This window comes from Stegostoma tigrinum, chromosome 9, assembly GCF_030684315.1.
Source record: "Stegostoma tigrinum isolate sSteTig4 chromosome 9, sSteTig4.hap1, whole genome shotgun sequence".
Taxonomy (NCBI): Eukaryota; Metazoa; Chordata; class Chondrichthyes; order Orectolobiformes; family Stegostomatidae; genus Stegostoma; species Stegostoma tigrinum.
In genome coordinates, this window is record NC_081362.1 from 72750190 (window position 1) to 72763737 (window position 13548).

Genomic DNA, 13548 nt, shown 5'->3' on the forward strand with positions numbered 1-13548 from the left:
TGCTTGCAAGAGATTTCACAACTAACTTCATGTTTTTTTGTTAATTGATTGAGAAAAATAGAATGGTAAAAAGGATTGTGGGCCTATTATTGAATGATGCAGGTAAAATGACAATGGAAATAAGGAATTAGAAGACTTGTTACATTAGTAGTTTGTATTTATTTTTACAGTAGGAGAGGTAAGAAATATCAACAGCACAAGATTCTAGAAATAAATAAAGTGCAGGAACTTGGTTGGTTAAATCTAACTTTTAAATAGCCATAAAGAAAATAATGGAACTTAAGATAAACAGATCTCCAGGACCTGATGTGCTCCCTGTTTACATGGGAAACAAAAATTAACAATTAGATAAATTGAAACAACACTTGTTACAAACTTTTAAGGCCCTAGGAATGGCCAACTTTGGAAACCCAGTGAAATTATTAAGTTTCTTCTGAGTGAGTTATAATCAAATCAATGGGAGGTTTCAAAAAACCAACCTAGTTAGTAATTAATGTCTTAAAATAACCTAAATATATATATAACACCACTATATGAATAAACACACAAAAAGAATTAAAAGAAAGGGGAGATTGAATATATTCTATAATTGATATAAAAATACACGACTGTGTGGAAGTAAAAACTTGTATATAAAATAAAACTATTTGACATGCAAAGATATTTTCAACAAATTTCACTTGATTATAATGTAGAATTAGCAGCACTTTTTTCAAGATTCAAGTATGATAATATTAATTCTATTTAATGAGAGTTAACTTTCTACTAGATATATTTGCACTCACAAAACCTCTGGCTCTGCTTTAATTTTGACCAAGACCTGTTCATTCTGTTTTAATTTATTTACAAGCTTTGGGGTTGTTTTGAGCTTTGAGTGTTCATGTAAAGTGGTTGCTAATGACTCAACATTCATTTCTAAATCTCTTCCAAATTTAATTTTGATTGAACTTAAAGGTATTAGCAACTGGACAGAAATATAAAATGGGTAGTCAAGTTATTACAACTAAATTGACTCAGTTGTCCAAAGTCAAAATCAGCCCCTATTTACTTTTCGGAACAACCAACAGATCATATGCAGGATATAGTCACCTGGGAAATTTTATTATTGACTGAATAGGAATGGTGTCTGAATGCCTTGGGACCTGTGAAAATTGCAGGAATGTGGTTGTTGAGGGTGTGTGGTGTTGATATCATGACACATATAGACCCAAGAAGCTTTCCTGAGGTGTTTTAAATGACCCCTTGTGGTTCATTCTTTCTACACGTTGTTTTTACTCCATTCCTAAGTACCCCCTGACAGAGGTGAGGAAACGATGTGTGGTTTCTGAATCACTAACAAGTTGGCTATGGTTCAGAAGCATCTGAGATCAACACACTGATGTGTGTGCATTGATACCATGTATTTTGTCATCCAATTGCTGAGGGATTGGGATGCGGGAAAAGGGTGCCTTTCTTAAACAGTGCCTGTCATTAATTGCACAAGACAAAGTGTTGGGCCTGAGACATCATTCCTCCCATTAGTTGAATCTTCCTTTGCTTCTCTACACCACTGAAAACCATTTTCTCATGAGACTCAAATCTGACTGATGGTAGAACATGGAATGTCCACAATGTGTTGAAAATTCCTACAATGCCTCATCCTCATTGACATTAGATGCAATGTGTCTGAAGCAAGCGCACCTGATTTTGCTTCATTTTCATTGCAACCAGGTGGCCAATAAGTTGTCTAAAGAAGACAGTAAATTGGACATTATTAGCATCTAAGCACATTTCTCCACTTAGAAACTGTACTTTCACTCATTGAACTATGAAGTAGCAGGCTGATGTATATAATGAGGATAATACATACCATCCCTCCAAGAGTTCCCATTTCTACAAATTGTGCCACATGGTAATCATGGTTTGATTAAGGTTTCTTCCAGGCAGTCCTGCTTCATACATAGCCCTAGTACTCAGGACAAAGTGGCCTTCAATCATAAGAAGAATATAAATTAACAATTGCAATGCATTGATCATTTTACTGGTGTGAAAATTGCATACCCTTCACTAAGTTTGATACCAAAATGGGTAATCTTGAACTCCACATTAGTGCTCATGTGGTTTATGGCATTATATTAATCAGATGACTGTCAATATTTATTAAATACCATTTTAAACAAAATACATTGAAGAGGATTCTTAGTGTGTGTCCTTCAATACATATTAAGATATGTTAAAATATATATCATGTCAACCAAACTCTGGTATGCTCTTCAGATCCAGTATAACCTTCTTTTGCCTCTCCCACTGCTGGGCACCTTCAGCTTTTGACTAAAACATTCAGCACTTTATCTTCAGAAAACTATCTATTGGAATCTTGATGTCCAAGTCCAAATTGTCAATTTCTATGTTGTTGGGTTTTCTGCATGTCACTCTCTATGGATCAAATACTCACTGTCTTTCCAAGGACACTATCTGTGCCCCTGGTTCAATCTGGATACGTTGGTCCCTCTTTTGTCACAGTTACATTCAGATAAAATGGAAACATTAAGCTAAAACAAAATGGCCAACTGTCTCAAATTCAGCACAAATTGGTGTAAACTGGTCACCACAGTGTTGGAAGCTGCTGGACAGATGATAAAGATATAATAGGAATACCACTAATGAAGTCAAGAGTGAGGCTGAGACATATCGATGGTCAAAGATTTGCCCTGAATCCAAACTTCATGAACACAAGTTGAGAAAACCACATAATGTTCATTTCAGCCTCAGATTTTCTACGCTCCATTTCTAACTGGTTACCTTTATTTTTACCATCTTCTCAACAAATACCATGTTACATGAACTGACGTAGATCAGCTTTATGTTCATTTAACCTTAACTCAGTTCAAGCTCTGAAATCTGGCGAGACCTTCTTAACTCCAAAACTGCTGATTTACTTTGGATGCTTCTTTTTAAATGCATTACTGGAAATTTCTTAGGAATTCTGAAAGTGGCTGATTCATGAATAATAAGCACTCTTTACATTTAATGTCTTGTTTGCTCAATACTGTGGTGTCCCTGTTTATCCATTAAACATTCATATGTAATTATACTTAATCACGATTTGGTGTGAAATGCAGTAAAAGCAAAATACTCTGGATGTTAGAAATATGAAATAAAAACAGTAAATGTTGGAGAAACTCAGCAGGTCTGGCAGCATCTGCAGAGAGAGCAACAGAGTTTATGTTTCAGGTCTATGACCTTTCATCAGAGCTGTTCTGATGAAGGATTGCAGAGTTGCTCAGCTGAGTAGCTTAGCTTCTCAATGGAAATGATTCTGACCAGGCAGCTAGAATTAATTGTGGGGTTGGGGTTGGAGTTGTCTGGAAGAGCAAAAACTGGCCCACCCTTTCTGTGGAACCAGAATCAGTCTACCCAGTTCCAAAAAAAACTTTAAATTTGTCCTAATAGAAATAGGCAGGGCATTCACAGCACGTGACCTCCTACAGAATTGTGTAGGACCCTAACTTGCAGACTTAAAAATATCTCTTATCCAAAACAAGGGGACATGCACTTACTCATAATAATGGCTGAAAATTGCTTCAAAAATAAAATTTGGGCTTCTAAGAAGGTCTCAGCTTCTTTCCCTCCTGAAATATCTTCATGAGAAATAAATGAGCAGCAGTTCTAAACTGGTTCTTGTGTGTCTACTCCAGCCCCAGCAAGGCTACTGTTCATTTCTCAGGCTCAGTACTGATTTTCCTCTAAACCCCCAGTTGTTGGAAAGAACCACATAAACCAATGGTAACATCAGAAAATCAGACGGGAAGAGGAACGCTCTCTCTAAAAATCGCTTGTAATAACCCAGATTTTTCCTCAGAAATGTTTTAAGTGCATGTCCTGTAGACATTATATGGACTGAGAGATAATGGTTCACTCTGGGTATAATGGAAATTTGTTGTATAAAATACTAGTATGCCTTGGAACTCTTTGTTCATTTTCAGAATAAAAATCTGACTGTGCTAAAGCTTTTCTTTATTTATTACCTACTTTCACTGGTTTCTGCCAATCTGTTATTCATAATGGCTAAAGCTCCCACTCCACCTGAGAAACCATTCTGCCTTGTGTTGACACACACTGTCCGAGGATGACCATTGGCAGTTTCTGACAGCTGCTTCTGCAGGATGGCAAGTGACACCTTGTTGGAGGCAGTGAGGTCCCTTATGGAGATCATTTCTCCAGAGAGCCTCCGTCCCTCCCCGTCACTGTCACATGGCCCCTCGCCACCTACAAAGACCTGGTTCCTATGGATACGAGATTGTCCCGGGGTGATGGCATTCCGCCGTCCAGTGCGCATCTTTCCTCTCCGACACCTCGGGCAGCATCTACACTCCAGTTTCTTCAGTAGCCAGTTCAGGAACTGTTTGATCACAATGGAGATGACATTGAAGAGTGAATAGATGCAACACACCCCCAAGAGTATGAATACAAAATTACCAAATCTGTACAATCCCTGATTTGTATAGGCTGCGTTCTGACTGCTGACCAGATCCCCGAAGCCAATAGTACTGAAGGTGACAAAGCAGAAGTACAAGGAGTCAGCATAATTCCATCCTTCCACTGGTGTGTACATTGCGGACGCACAACAGGAGATTATAATGGCTGCAATGCCAAGTATCAGCATAATGTAGTACACAGATGGCTTCCACCCCGCCAAGCTAGCTGTGTCTGTCATTGCTGATTGCCGGTGAATCATGGGAGGGAGCAGGTCTTTACTCTGTAGCTGCCTCTGGTGGTATGCCTTCATGATGAAAGCCAGCAGGGTAATAGTGCGCTCCAGGAAGAGGTTAAAAAACAAAATGGTTCCTGCACATCCAAGAAGGCCATAAAATATCAGAAACACTTTTCCTGCCATTGTTGCTGGAGTCGTCATGCCAAAGCCTAAAGCAAAACAAAGAAAAAGAACGGGTTTTATGGTTTTGTCAATCACACTTTGTATAATCCTTTAAATGTATATTGAGGAGCCTTCAATTACCAGATTCCCTACTGTCCAATTATATAAAAGGTCTAGAATGTCCTGTACAGCTAATTGATTAATTAATGAACAGCTTCAATGTTGAATTAACATAACTTAAAACAGTTCAACAGGAATGATTGCATTTTCGGTTCTATAAATTATTAATTTATGCAAACATGGCTGTTTCCTAAATGGAGAACAAATTGTATTCCATCAAAAACTATTTTTCAGCTTTAACTGCCAACAGGTTTATTAAACATGAATGAAGTACATATAAAACCAAATCAACTATATTTTTCCCAGAAATAGTTAAACTCATTTGATTTTTCACTGACAAAAATAATTAGTGACTTGTATTTCTTTGCTTAGCTAAATTTGAATTAGCATTTCTGTTCTCTTTTACCTTCTCATGTACAGCAGTTTTGACTAACTAATGGTTGTGAAAATGTAGGAGTAAAAGTATGCCATTTGAAAACTCCAGTTTGCTCTGCCACCTGATGAGCTCATGGCTGATCTGATAATCCTCAACTCCACTTTCTTGATTTATACTCATAACACTTTCTGCCCTGAATTATTAGAAATCTTTCTATCTCAGCCATCATTATACTCAACAAAAGAGCATCAACAGCCCTCAGTGGTAACAAATTCCACAGGTCCACCACTGTGTGAGAGAAACAAATTCTTCCTCATCTGTTTTAAATTGGTCACCACTTACTCTGAGGTTATGCTGTCCAGTCCTAGATTGTCTCACTAGACGAAACAACCTCTCCATCTAATGATCCTATGTCTAACAAACTCTCCACCCTCGATCCTTGCCAAGCCCCTTAGGAATCTTATATGTTTCAGTAAAGTTGCCTCTCATTTTTTTAAAGTTCAAAGAGTACAGGCTCAACCTGCTCAATCTCTCCTCATAAAAGAACACTACACCCACCCTCCGTACCCAGGATCAACCTCATGAATTGTCTCTGAGCTGCCTTCAATGCCAGTTTATCTTTCCTTAGAAGAAGGCACTAAAACTGACCATTATATGGTCCAACTAGTGCCTCATACAGTTTTAGCAAAACCGCTCTTATTTTGTATTTCATTAATTTTGAAATAAAGATCAGTATTCAATTTATCTTCCCCCTTACCTGTGGACCCTAGATGCTAGCATTTTGTATACATGCACTACAGCCCACAAATGGCAGGATTCTCAGCAGTGTGGAGGAACAGAGGCATCTAAGTACCCACGTCCATAAATCCCTCAAAGTTGCTGCACAAGTTGATAGGGTTGTAAAGAAGGCGTGTGGTGTGTTGGTTTTCATTGGCAGGGGCATTGAGTTTAAGAGCCATGAGGTTATGCAGCAGCTCTATAAAACCCTGGTTAGACCACATTTAGAATATTGTGTTCAGTTCTGGTCACCTCATTATAGGAAAGAGTTGGAAACTTTAAAGAGAGTGCAGAGGAGATTTACCAAGTTGCTGCCTGGACTGGAGGGCAGGTCTTATGAGGAAAGGTTGAGGGATCTAGCGCTTTTTTCATTGGAGCGAAGAAGGATGAGAGGTGACTTGATAGAGGTGTACAAGATGATGAGAGGCATGGATAAAGTGGATTGTCAGAGACATTTTCCCAGGGCAGAAATGACTATTATGAGGGAGCATAATTTTTAGATGATTGGAGGAAGGTATAGGGAGATGTCAGAGGTGGGTTCTTCACACAGAGAGTGGTGGGCGCGTGAAATGCGCTGCATGCAATGGTAGTGGAGTCAGATACTTTAAAGACTTTTAGGTGACTCTTGGATAGGCACATGGAGGATAGTAAAATGTAGGGTATGCAGAGTAGATTGGTCTTAGTAGGATGATAGGTCTGCACAACATCATGGGCCAAAGGGCATGTACTATGTTGCACCGTTCTATGTTCTATGTTCAAATCTCTCTGTGATGGAGGTTTCTGCAGTCTTTCCCCATTTAAACATAAGTTTGTATATTCTTCCAGCCAATGTATATAAATCCACATCTTCCCATAATATATTCCATCCATCAAGTTTTTACTCACTTGTTTAACTAGTTTGTATCCCTCTGTGGATTCCTTGTGCCTCTTCACCACATGCATTCCTACCTATTTTTGTATCACCTACAAACTTAACAGCAATATATTCACTTCAACCACCGAAGTCATTGATATATTGTAAATAATTGTGACCCCAGTGCTGAACCCTGTGGCACTTTATTAGTTACAGAGCGCTGTCCTTAATCCTTCATCCCACTCTTTGTCTTCTATTGGTTAGCCAATCCTCTATGCATTCTAAATAATATCTCCAACACCATAGGATTTTATCAAATTTAACAGCCTTATGAATGGCATGTTATCCAATGCCATTTGAAATCTATATGTATTATATCTACTGATTCTCCTTTATCTACTCTACCTGTTATCTGTAGAACTGTAATAAATTTGTCAGGCATGATTTCTTCTTTAGAAATCTTGGAAATTTCTCACAGAATTACTTCGAAGATCAGTGTTAACTTATGATATATCTAGCTTACATGATTCTGAACCAGAAGGTAATGCTGTAAAGTCCCACTTTGTGAGTTCAGATCAAAATTCAAGACTGATGCCTTAGTGTAGTGGTGCACAGTTGGAGGTGCCATTTTTCTGATGAAATGTTAAACTGTGGTGCTGTCTCTTCCTTCTCAGATGGACATTTAAAAATCCCTAGATACAATTTCAAAGGAGAGTTCGAGAGTTTACCTGAAATTCTGTCCAATATTATTCCTCAGCCAATGACAAAGAAAAAAACGACCTGGTCCTTATCATGCTGCGATTTGTAGGAGTTAAGTGCACAATTTGTTTGCTGTTTCCCTACATTGTAGGAGTGACTGCGTTTCAAAAGTATTTCCATGGCTTTTGTTTCATTACAGTCATCCTCTGCCTTTTTGAAAGCCTCTTGGAGACATTAATTAGAAGAAAATCAGACTGATTTATCCCTTTAAAAACAACAGCTAGAGACATATGGAGGCTAAATACCTATTAATTGAATTCCAAAAAGCTGAAGTCCAGACACATATTTGAATAAATGATACCGTGTGATAATATTTGAATTGAATAGCTCACCTCCTCCATAAATCAAACAGCTCATCATAGACTAAATGTGCCAGCCATGTGTTGAATGAAACTGGAATATGAGTTCTGAGTGGTCGACTTTAAATTTATTTTTGTGCTTTGACAGAACAAAGGCCAATATGAATTGAATCTTCCACATAAATGCTTAATTTTTCATAAAGATTATATTGAAACTAAACCACATATGATGTGAACTAGTCTGTTTTTATTCCACACAAATCCTCTCAACTCTAATTATCTCCCACGCACACACACACCCCCACACTGTCTTACTTTCTCATCCTTTCTCCTTATATATGCATGCATTCTGATCCCAAAGCTATCAATGCTTTGATCAATCCGGGTTTACACTTCTCTCCATGTAAAAAATCCTCCTAAATTCTTGACTACATTTGTTTACTTTTGACATTTGTGTAATATTAAATTCATATAGTAGATTTTTAAAATTAAATGTCAATATTGCAGAAATATAATGTAACACCATTGTCAAATATCAAAATGAGAGTCAAAGATCAGGTAAGTTGGCTAATATTTGTCATTGGGAAAATGTTAGTGTCTACTAAATGTGTATTTGGAAATGCATAAAGAGTCAGCTTGGCTTCATGAGGGGGACCAATTTGTTACAATTCTCTGAAGAAGTACAGGATAGATTTAGATTTCCAAAGGACTTTCTGTTAGGTACTGTGCATACGTAAGACTACTTAAATAAATAACAACTCATGGTATTGGGGACAGTATGGATAGAAGATTGGCTAATTTATAGAAAACAGGAAGTTGGAATAAAGGGCATTTTCAGAATTGTAACCTGCACCTAATGCAATGATATAGAGATCAGTGCTGGGGACACAATTATTTACAATATATATTAATGATTTGGACGATGGAAGTAAACGTACAATCTCCAAATTTGCAGATGACACAAGAATAGGTGGGAAGTTAAATGGAGAGGATGACAAGCATCTGTAGAGGGATAGAAAGGTTAATTGAGGGATTCAAATCTTGGCAGATGGAACATAATGCAGGACAATATGAGATTATGAACTTTGGCTGGAAGAATACAGGAGATAAATATTATCTAAGTCAGGAAAAACTGTAGAAAGCTGCTGCACAGAGGCATCTAGGAACCTCAAGTATACGTCACAAAAAACGCAGCCTTCGAGTTTGGCAGGTAATAGGGAAGGCAAATGGAGTATTGGCCTTAATTTAAAAGGGAGGGTAGTATAGCAATAATGAAGTCTTGTTAAAACTACAAAAAGCACTATTTAGACTACACCTACAATACTGAAACAACTTTTGTCCCTTTATCTTAGGAATAAAAGTATGCTACAAACTATATTCCAACACCAGACATGTCAGAGAGTCGAGTACTTATAACTTATAATTTCACAATTAAGAATTCTTGCATTGACCTCAATCTTATTGGAATGGTAGAAGGAGTTAAGCTGATTAAAGTCAAGCAACATATGGTCAGGAACAGCCAATTTTACAATAACAAGTCCAGAAATATTAAATTAAGGAAAAGGCATCATGGAACAACTGCTCAAAGGATAATCAGTATCAGGTTTCATAGGGCTCACTAGACGAAGGAGCAGTGCTCTAAAAGTTTGTGATTTTAAATAAACTTGTTGGACTATAACTTGGTGTCGTGTGACTTCAGATTTTTTCCACCCCAGTCCAACACCATATGATAGTAATGAGAGAAAGTATATGGTAGATCAGGGTCGGATGGTGATAGACAAATGACATTGACAACACAGGAGAAGGCTATCATAACCAAAGGACAACTGCCTGGCCTGGGTACTCAGTGATGTACTTACCAGAAGAGTACAGTGAATGGAGGATTCACGAGAGCAGAGGAAGTGACTAATATGTTTAATTTTTGGATAAATGTCCAAAATAATGGGCAAGAAGAAAGGCCTATGGACTAATATAATAGGGTGAAAGAGTGGAAAGCAAGAGACTGTGGTATAAGATCTCATTTTGTATCTAGAAGTGACACTTGTGCTGGAAATGGATCCCATAGAACTTCTGATCATGGGATGGAGAGATCCTGTAGTCCAGAAAGATATCAGAAGCAAACTAGAGGCTGCAGCTTGAATAAATTATGTAATACAACAAGGGTGACAGGACAATTTAGAACATGGTCTTTCAACATTTTTCATGGGTGTGTGATTTTTTTTCTTGGCAGGGGATCAATTAGTTCAATAGGCTGTATGGAAAATAAAATTTGTAAACTGTCAGGATAATGGGAGTCTGGCAAAGACTGTTTCAAACAAGTAATCACACATTAAGCAAGATGTGACTAGAAAGGGAGATTGAACAAGGGACAAAGCTAATAAATCAGTTCAGCCCACAGCAGTTATGGGGCACACAGACAAGCATGGATAAACATGGAATAACAACTAAGTGACTAGAATAGATAAAGTTGAGTAATTGTGTGAGCATTCATGCTGGCATGTGTAGAGTAGATGTGATGTGTGACAAGGTAAGATAAATACTAACATAAGGGATTGGGGTCACTTTAAAGTAGGGGTCACTTTAAGGTTGGAAAACCATTGTGGCGGAACTAACAGTAGAAACTTATTTATAATAGAATAAATTAGAGATAAGTCAGAAGTAGAAGAAACCATTGTAGCAAGATAAGAAATGAATAGTCATTATATCATGAATTAAGTAGTAGAGGAAAAAACCATAGTGGCGGGAGTGGAAAGATAAGACAGGCTGACTTCATTGGTTTCAGATAAGATAACTCGGACTGTCCCAGTTGGGCATGCTGATAAGCTGAGCAAGAGACTGATAACGAAAGGGCATAAGAAGTGTAAGTCAGAGGCTCAGGGGCACTCTAGGAAGATACTCCTGGATTGTCACGGCTTTTATTTGCAAATAAAAGATCATCTTCTTGAGGAACTCTCCGCGTCTCCAAGTGATTTTCTACCACAGCTGCTCAGCTGGTTTGCAATTCAAAGTAATGCCAACAGTGTGGGATCAATACCCACACTCGCCAATGTCAGGGTCCCAACCTGAAATGTCAGCTTTCCTGCTATTGTGATGCTGCCTGGCCTGCTGCGTTCCTCCAGCCCCACACTGTGTTATCACCATGATGTTCCCTCCTTCTCAACGTTGCCCCTTGCCTGAGTTGTGGTCATCCTCAGGATAAACTCACCATCAGTTAGCTCTCCACTGGTAGAGTGGGGTGATTGTGACTTAAATTTTTCTCTCACTGGGGGTGGGAAAGGGATGCTGAACACATTTCAGAAAGAGAAGGTTTTCCACAAATGTAAACATAAATTTCACGGAAAAAATATCTAAAGCAAATTTTCATAATTTAAATGAATAATTTATAAAACTTGCTATTAAGAAATGCGGAGTAACAGAACAAAGGGAAGGTAATGTATTGTCATATTATCATTGGGCGTGTAAGCCAGCAAGCTAGGCTAATCCACTGGGAACATGGGTTCGAAACCCACCAGAGCAGATGGTGACATTTCAGTTTCGTCAACTTGAAATTTTTAAAATAGTCAGTTTAACGACTAACAAATAAAATCTTTTTATTTTGTCTTTTTTGGGTAAGAAGTAAAGGTTTAAAAAGATTAGGTCCCAAGATCTGATCAAAAGCGAAGCGGCTAGGATCAGGCCATTGCAGAGGATTTGGGTTTAATTAAGCACAATCTTAGTTCATGTCTGGTCAGGCACATTGCGAGCTGGCGTTGGTGGAATTCACTCAAAAGTGGGCTTTGGAAGCAGGTTGCCTTTCAGCCTGCAGGTTCCTCATCTCCGAGTCTGTTTGTGGATAGGCTTTTTAAGAGGGAGAGCTGGAGGAGAAGGCTGTGTGTATGTCTAGCTCAGGCTCACTGACCCACTCAATCACTGTCTCAACCAGCCAGCTATTCACTCACTCACTCACTCACTCATTAACTCACACAGCTACTCACACAATCAGCCACTCATTCATTAACCCAATCTCTCACACACTCACTAAACCAGCCACTCACTCCCTCAACCAGCTTTCCCTGGCAGGAACTCAGTCATGGCTGGAGATGAGGGTTTACTTTCCCTGCCTGAATAAAAAAAATCTTCCTACCCATGCTACTCTTAGAAGACAGCTCAATCCCAGTGGAGGCTTTGATCTGCTGACGACCTGGGAAATTGATCCTTAAAACGAACATTGAATATTTTAATTGACATTCTGGCAGCAGAATTTATATCCATAGCCAGTCACTGCAGGTAATATTCTCCCACGTGGGCTGGCAAAATGCTCCTCACTCATAGCTGGGAAGACTGATGAATTAATAATGCTGAAGCCTCTGCTAATTGTTGTTTGTCTAAGGCACAAGTCTGACTTTCATATCTGCTCCTTACCGTAGTAGCCCAAATATCATTCTATCCTCGAGGCAGCCTGATTCTCATCCCATTCTCATTCACCAGCCTGGTGCTCATTACCAAACCCTCACACCAAATCCCACTAACTGCCTTGGTGGAATTTGAACCACTGTACTTGGTATTTTAGCCTGAGCCTCAGAAATTCTTGCCGAATGACATTACCACTACGCCAGCCTAAAGAGGAAAGTATTACAGAAAGAAATTATTGAGGATACAATGAGGATATATTATTAGCTTCAATCTGTCTTGCAGAACGTAGGATGTAGTCAACTGAAAGCATTTGCAGAAAAGATCTGCTGATACCATAAAGGAAAAATCTTTATGATGCATGTAAATGGCTTGCTATGAATAGGATGTAAGGGGGAGTTCTGTGGAAATTGATCACATTGATATAAATAAGATTAAAGGGGAAATTTAAATAAAGGCCTTTAATAACCTGAAATTAACAATCTTAGCTGGAAAGATCATATCCCATTCAATCACATTAGCTACTTGCAGAAAGGAGATGTTACATTTAAAAAGAAACAGAGATATTCAAAAGTTTGAACGGTCATTTGATTGGCTGGACACTTAGACAAAATCAGAGGCTAGTTTTAATAAATTGGAATTAACTACTGTGATAAAACACACCTTACAATATTTAATATTGAGAAATGTGTACTCAAGTTTTCAGACTTGGAAGGCCCAAAGAACACAAAATGGTCATTTTTACATATGTTACTCATGTCTATCTTTTGGATGGGTATTGAAGCACCACTAGTTGTATAATATTCATAGTGAGTGAAAATGGAAAATGTTGTCCTTTGGCCTGGGAAGCTGAGAAAATGAAATGGGTGTTTCAAGGTATGTTAGCTGGAGAAACACTGGCTCATGTATAAGTAGTAGGTATGGGGCTGTTTCTTGTCAATTATTTTAAAGGAAATTCTGTACAAGGGAAAAATTTGATTGAGATCATTATTTTTTTGAGTGATGATGTATACTTAACAAAAATGTGACTGAGAAATTGTTCAAGAGTGACCTTGCTATCATAAGTGTGATGCTAGAAAAGAAAGTAATCTCTAAATTAATGTTAGCTCATTAATGTCAG

General features: G+C 38.2%; 1 protein-coding gene across 1 annotated transcript in view; it reads right to left on the reverse strand.

The window, feature by feature from the left end:
- Nucleotides 1-718: 718 nt before the first annotated feature.
- LOC125455021 (potassium channel subfamily K member 12-like) overlaps nucleotides 719-13548 on the reverse strand; it is a 63380-nt gene continuing 50550 nt past the window's right edge. The window contains exon 2 of the mRNA XM_048536498.2: nucleotides 719-4902. Coding sequence (XP_048392455.2) covers nucleotides 4004-4902 — 899 coding nt within the window. The 3' untranslated portion in view covers nucleotides 719-4003. The remainder of the gene's footprint in view (nucleotides 4903-13548) is intronic.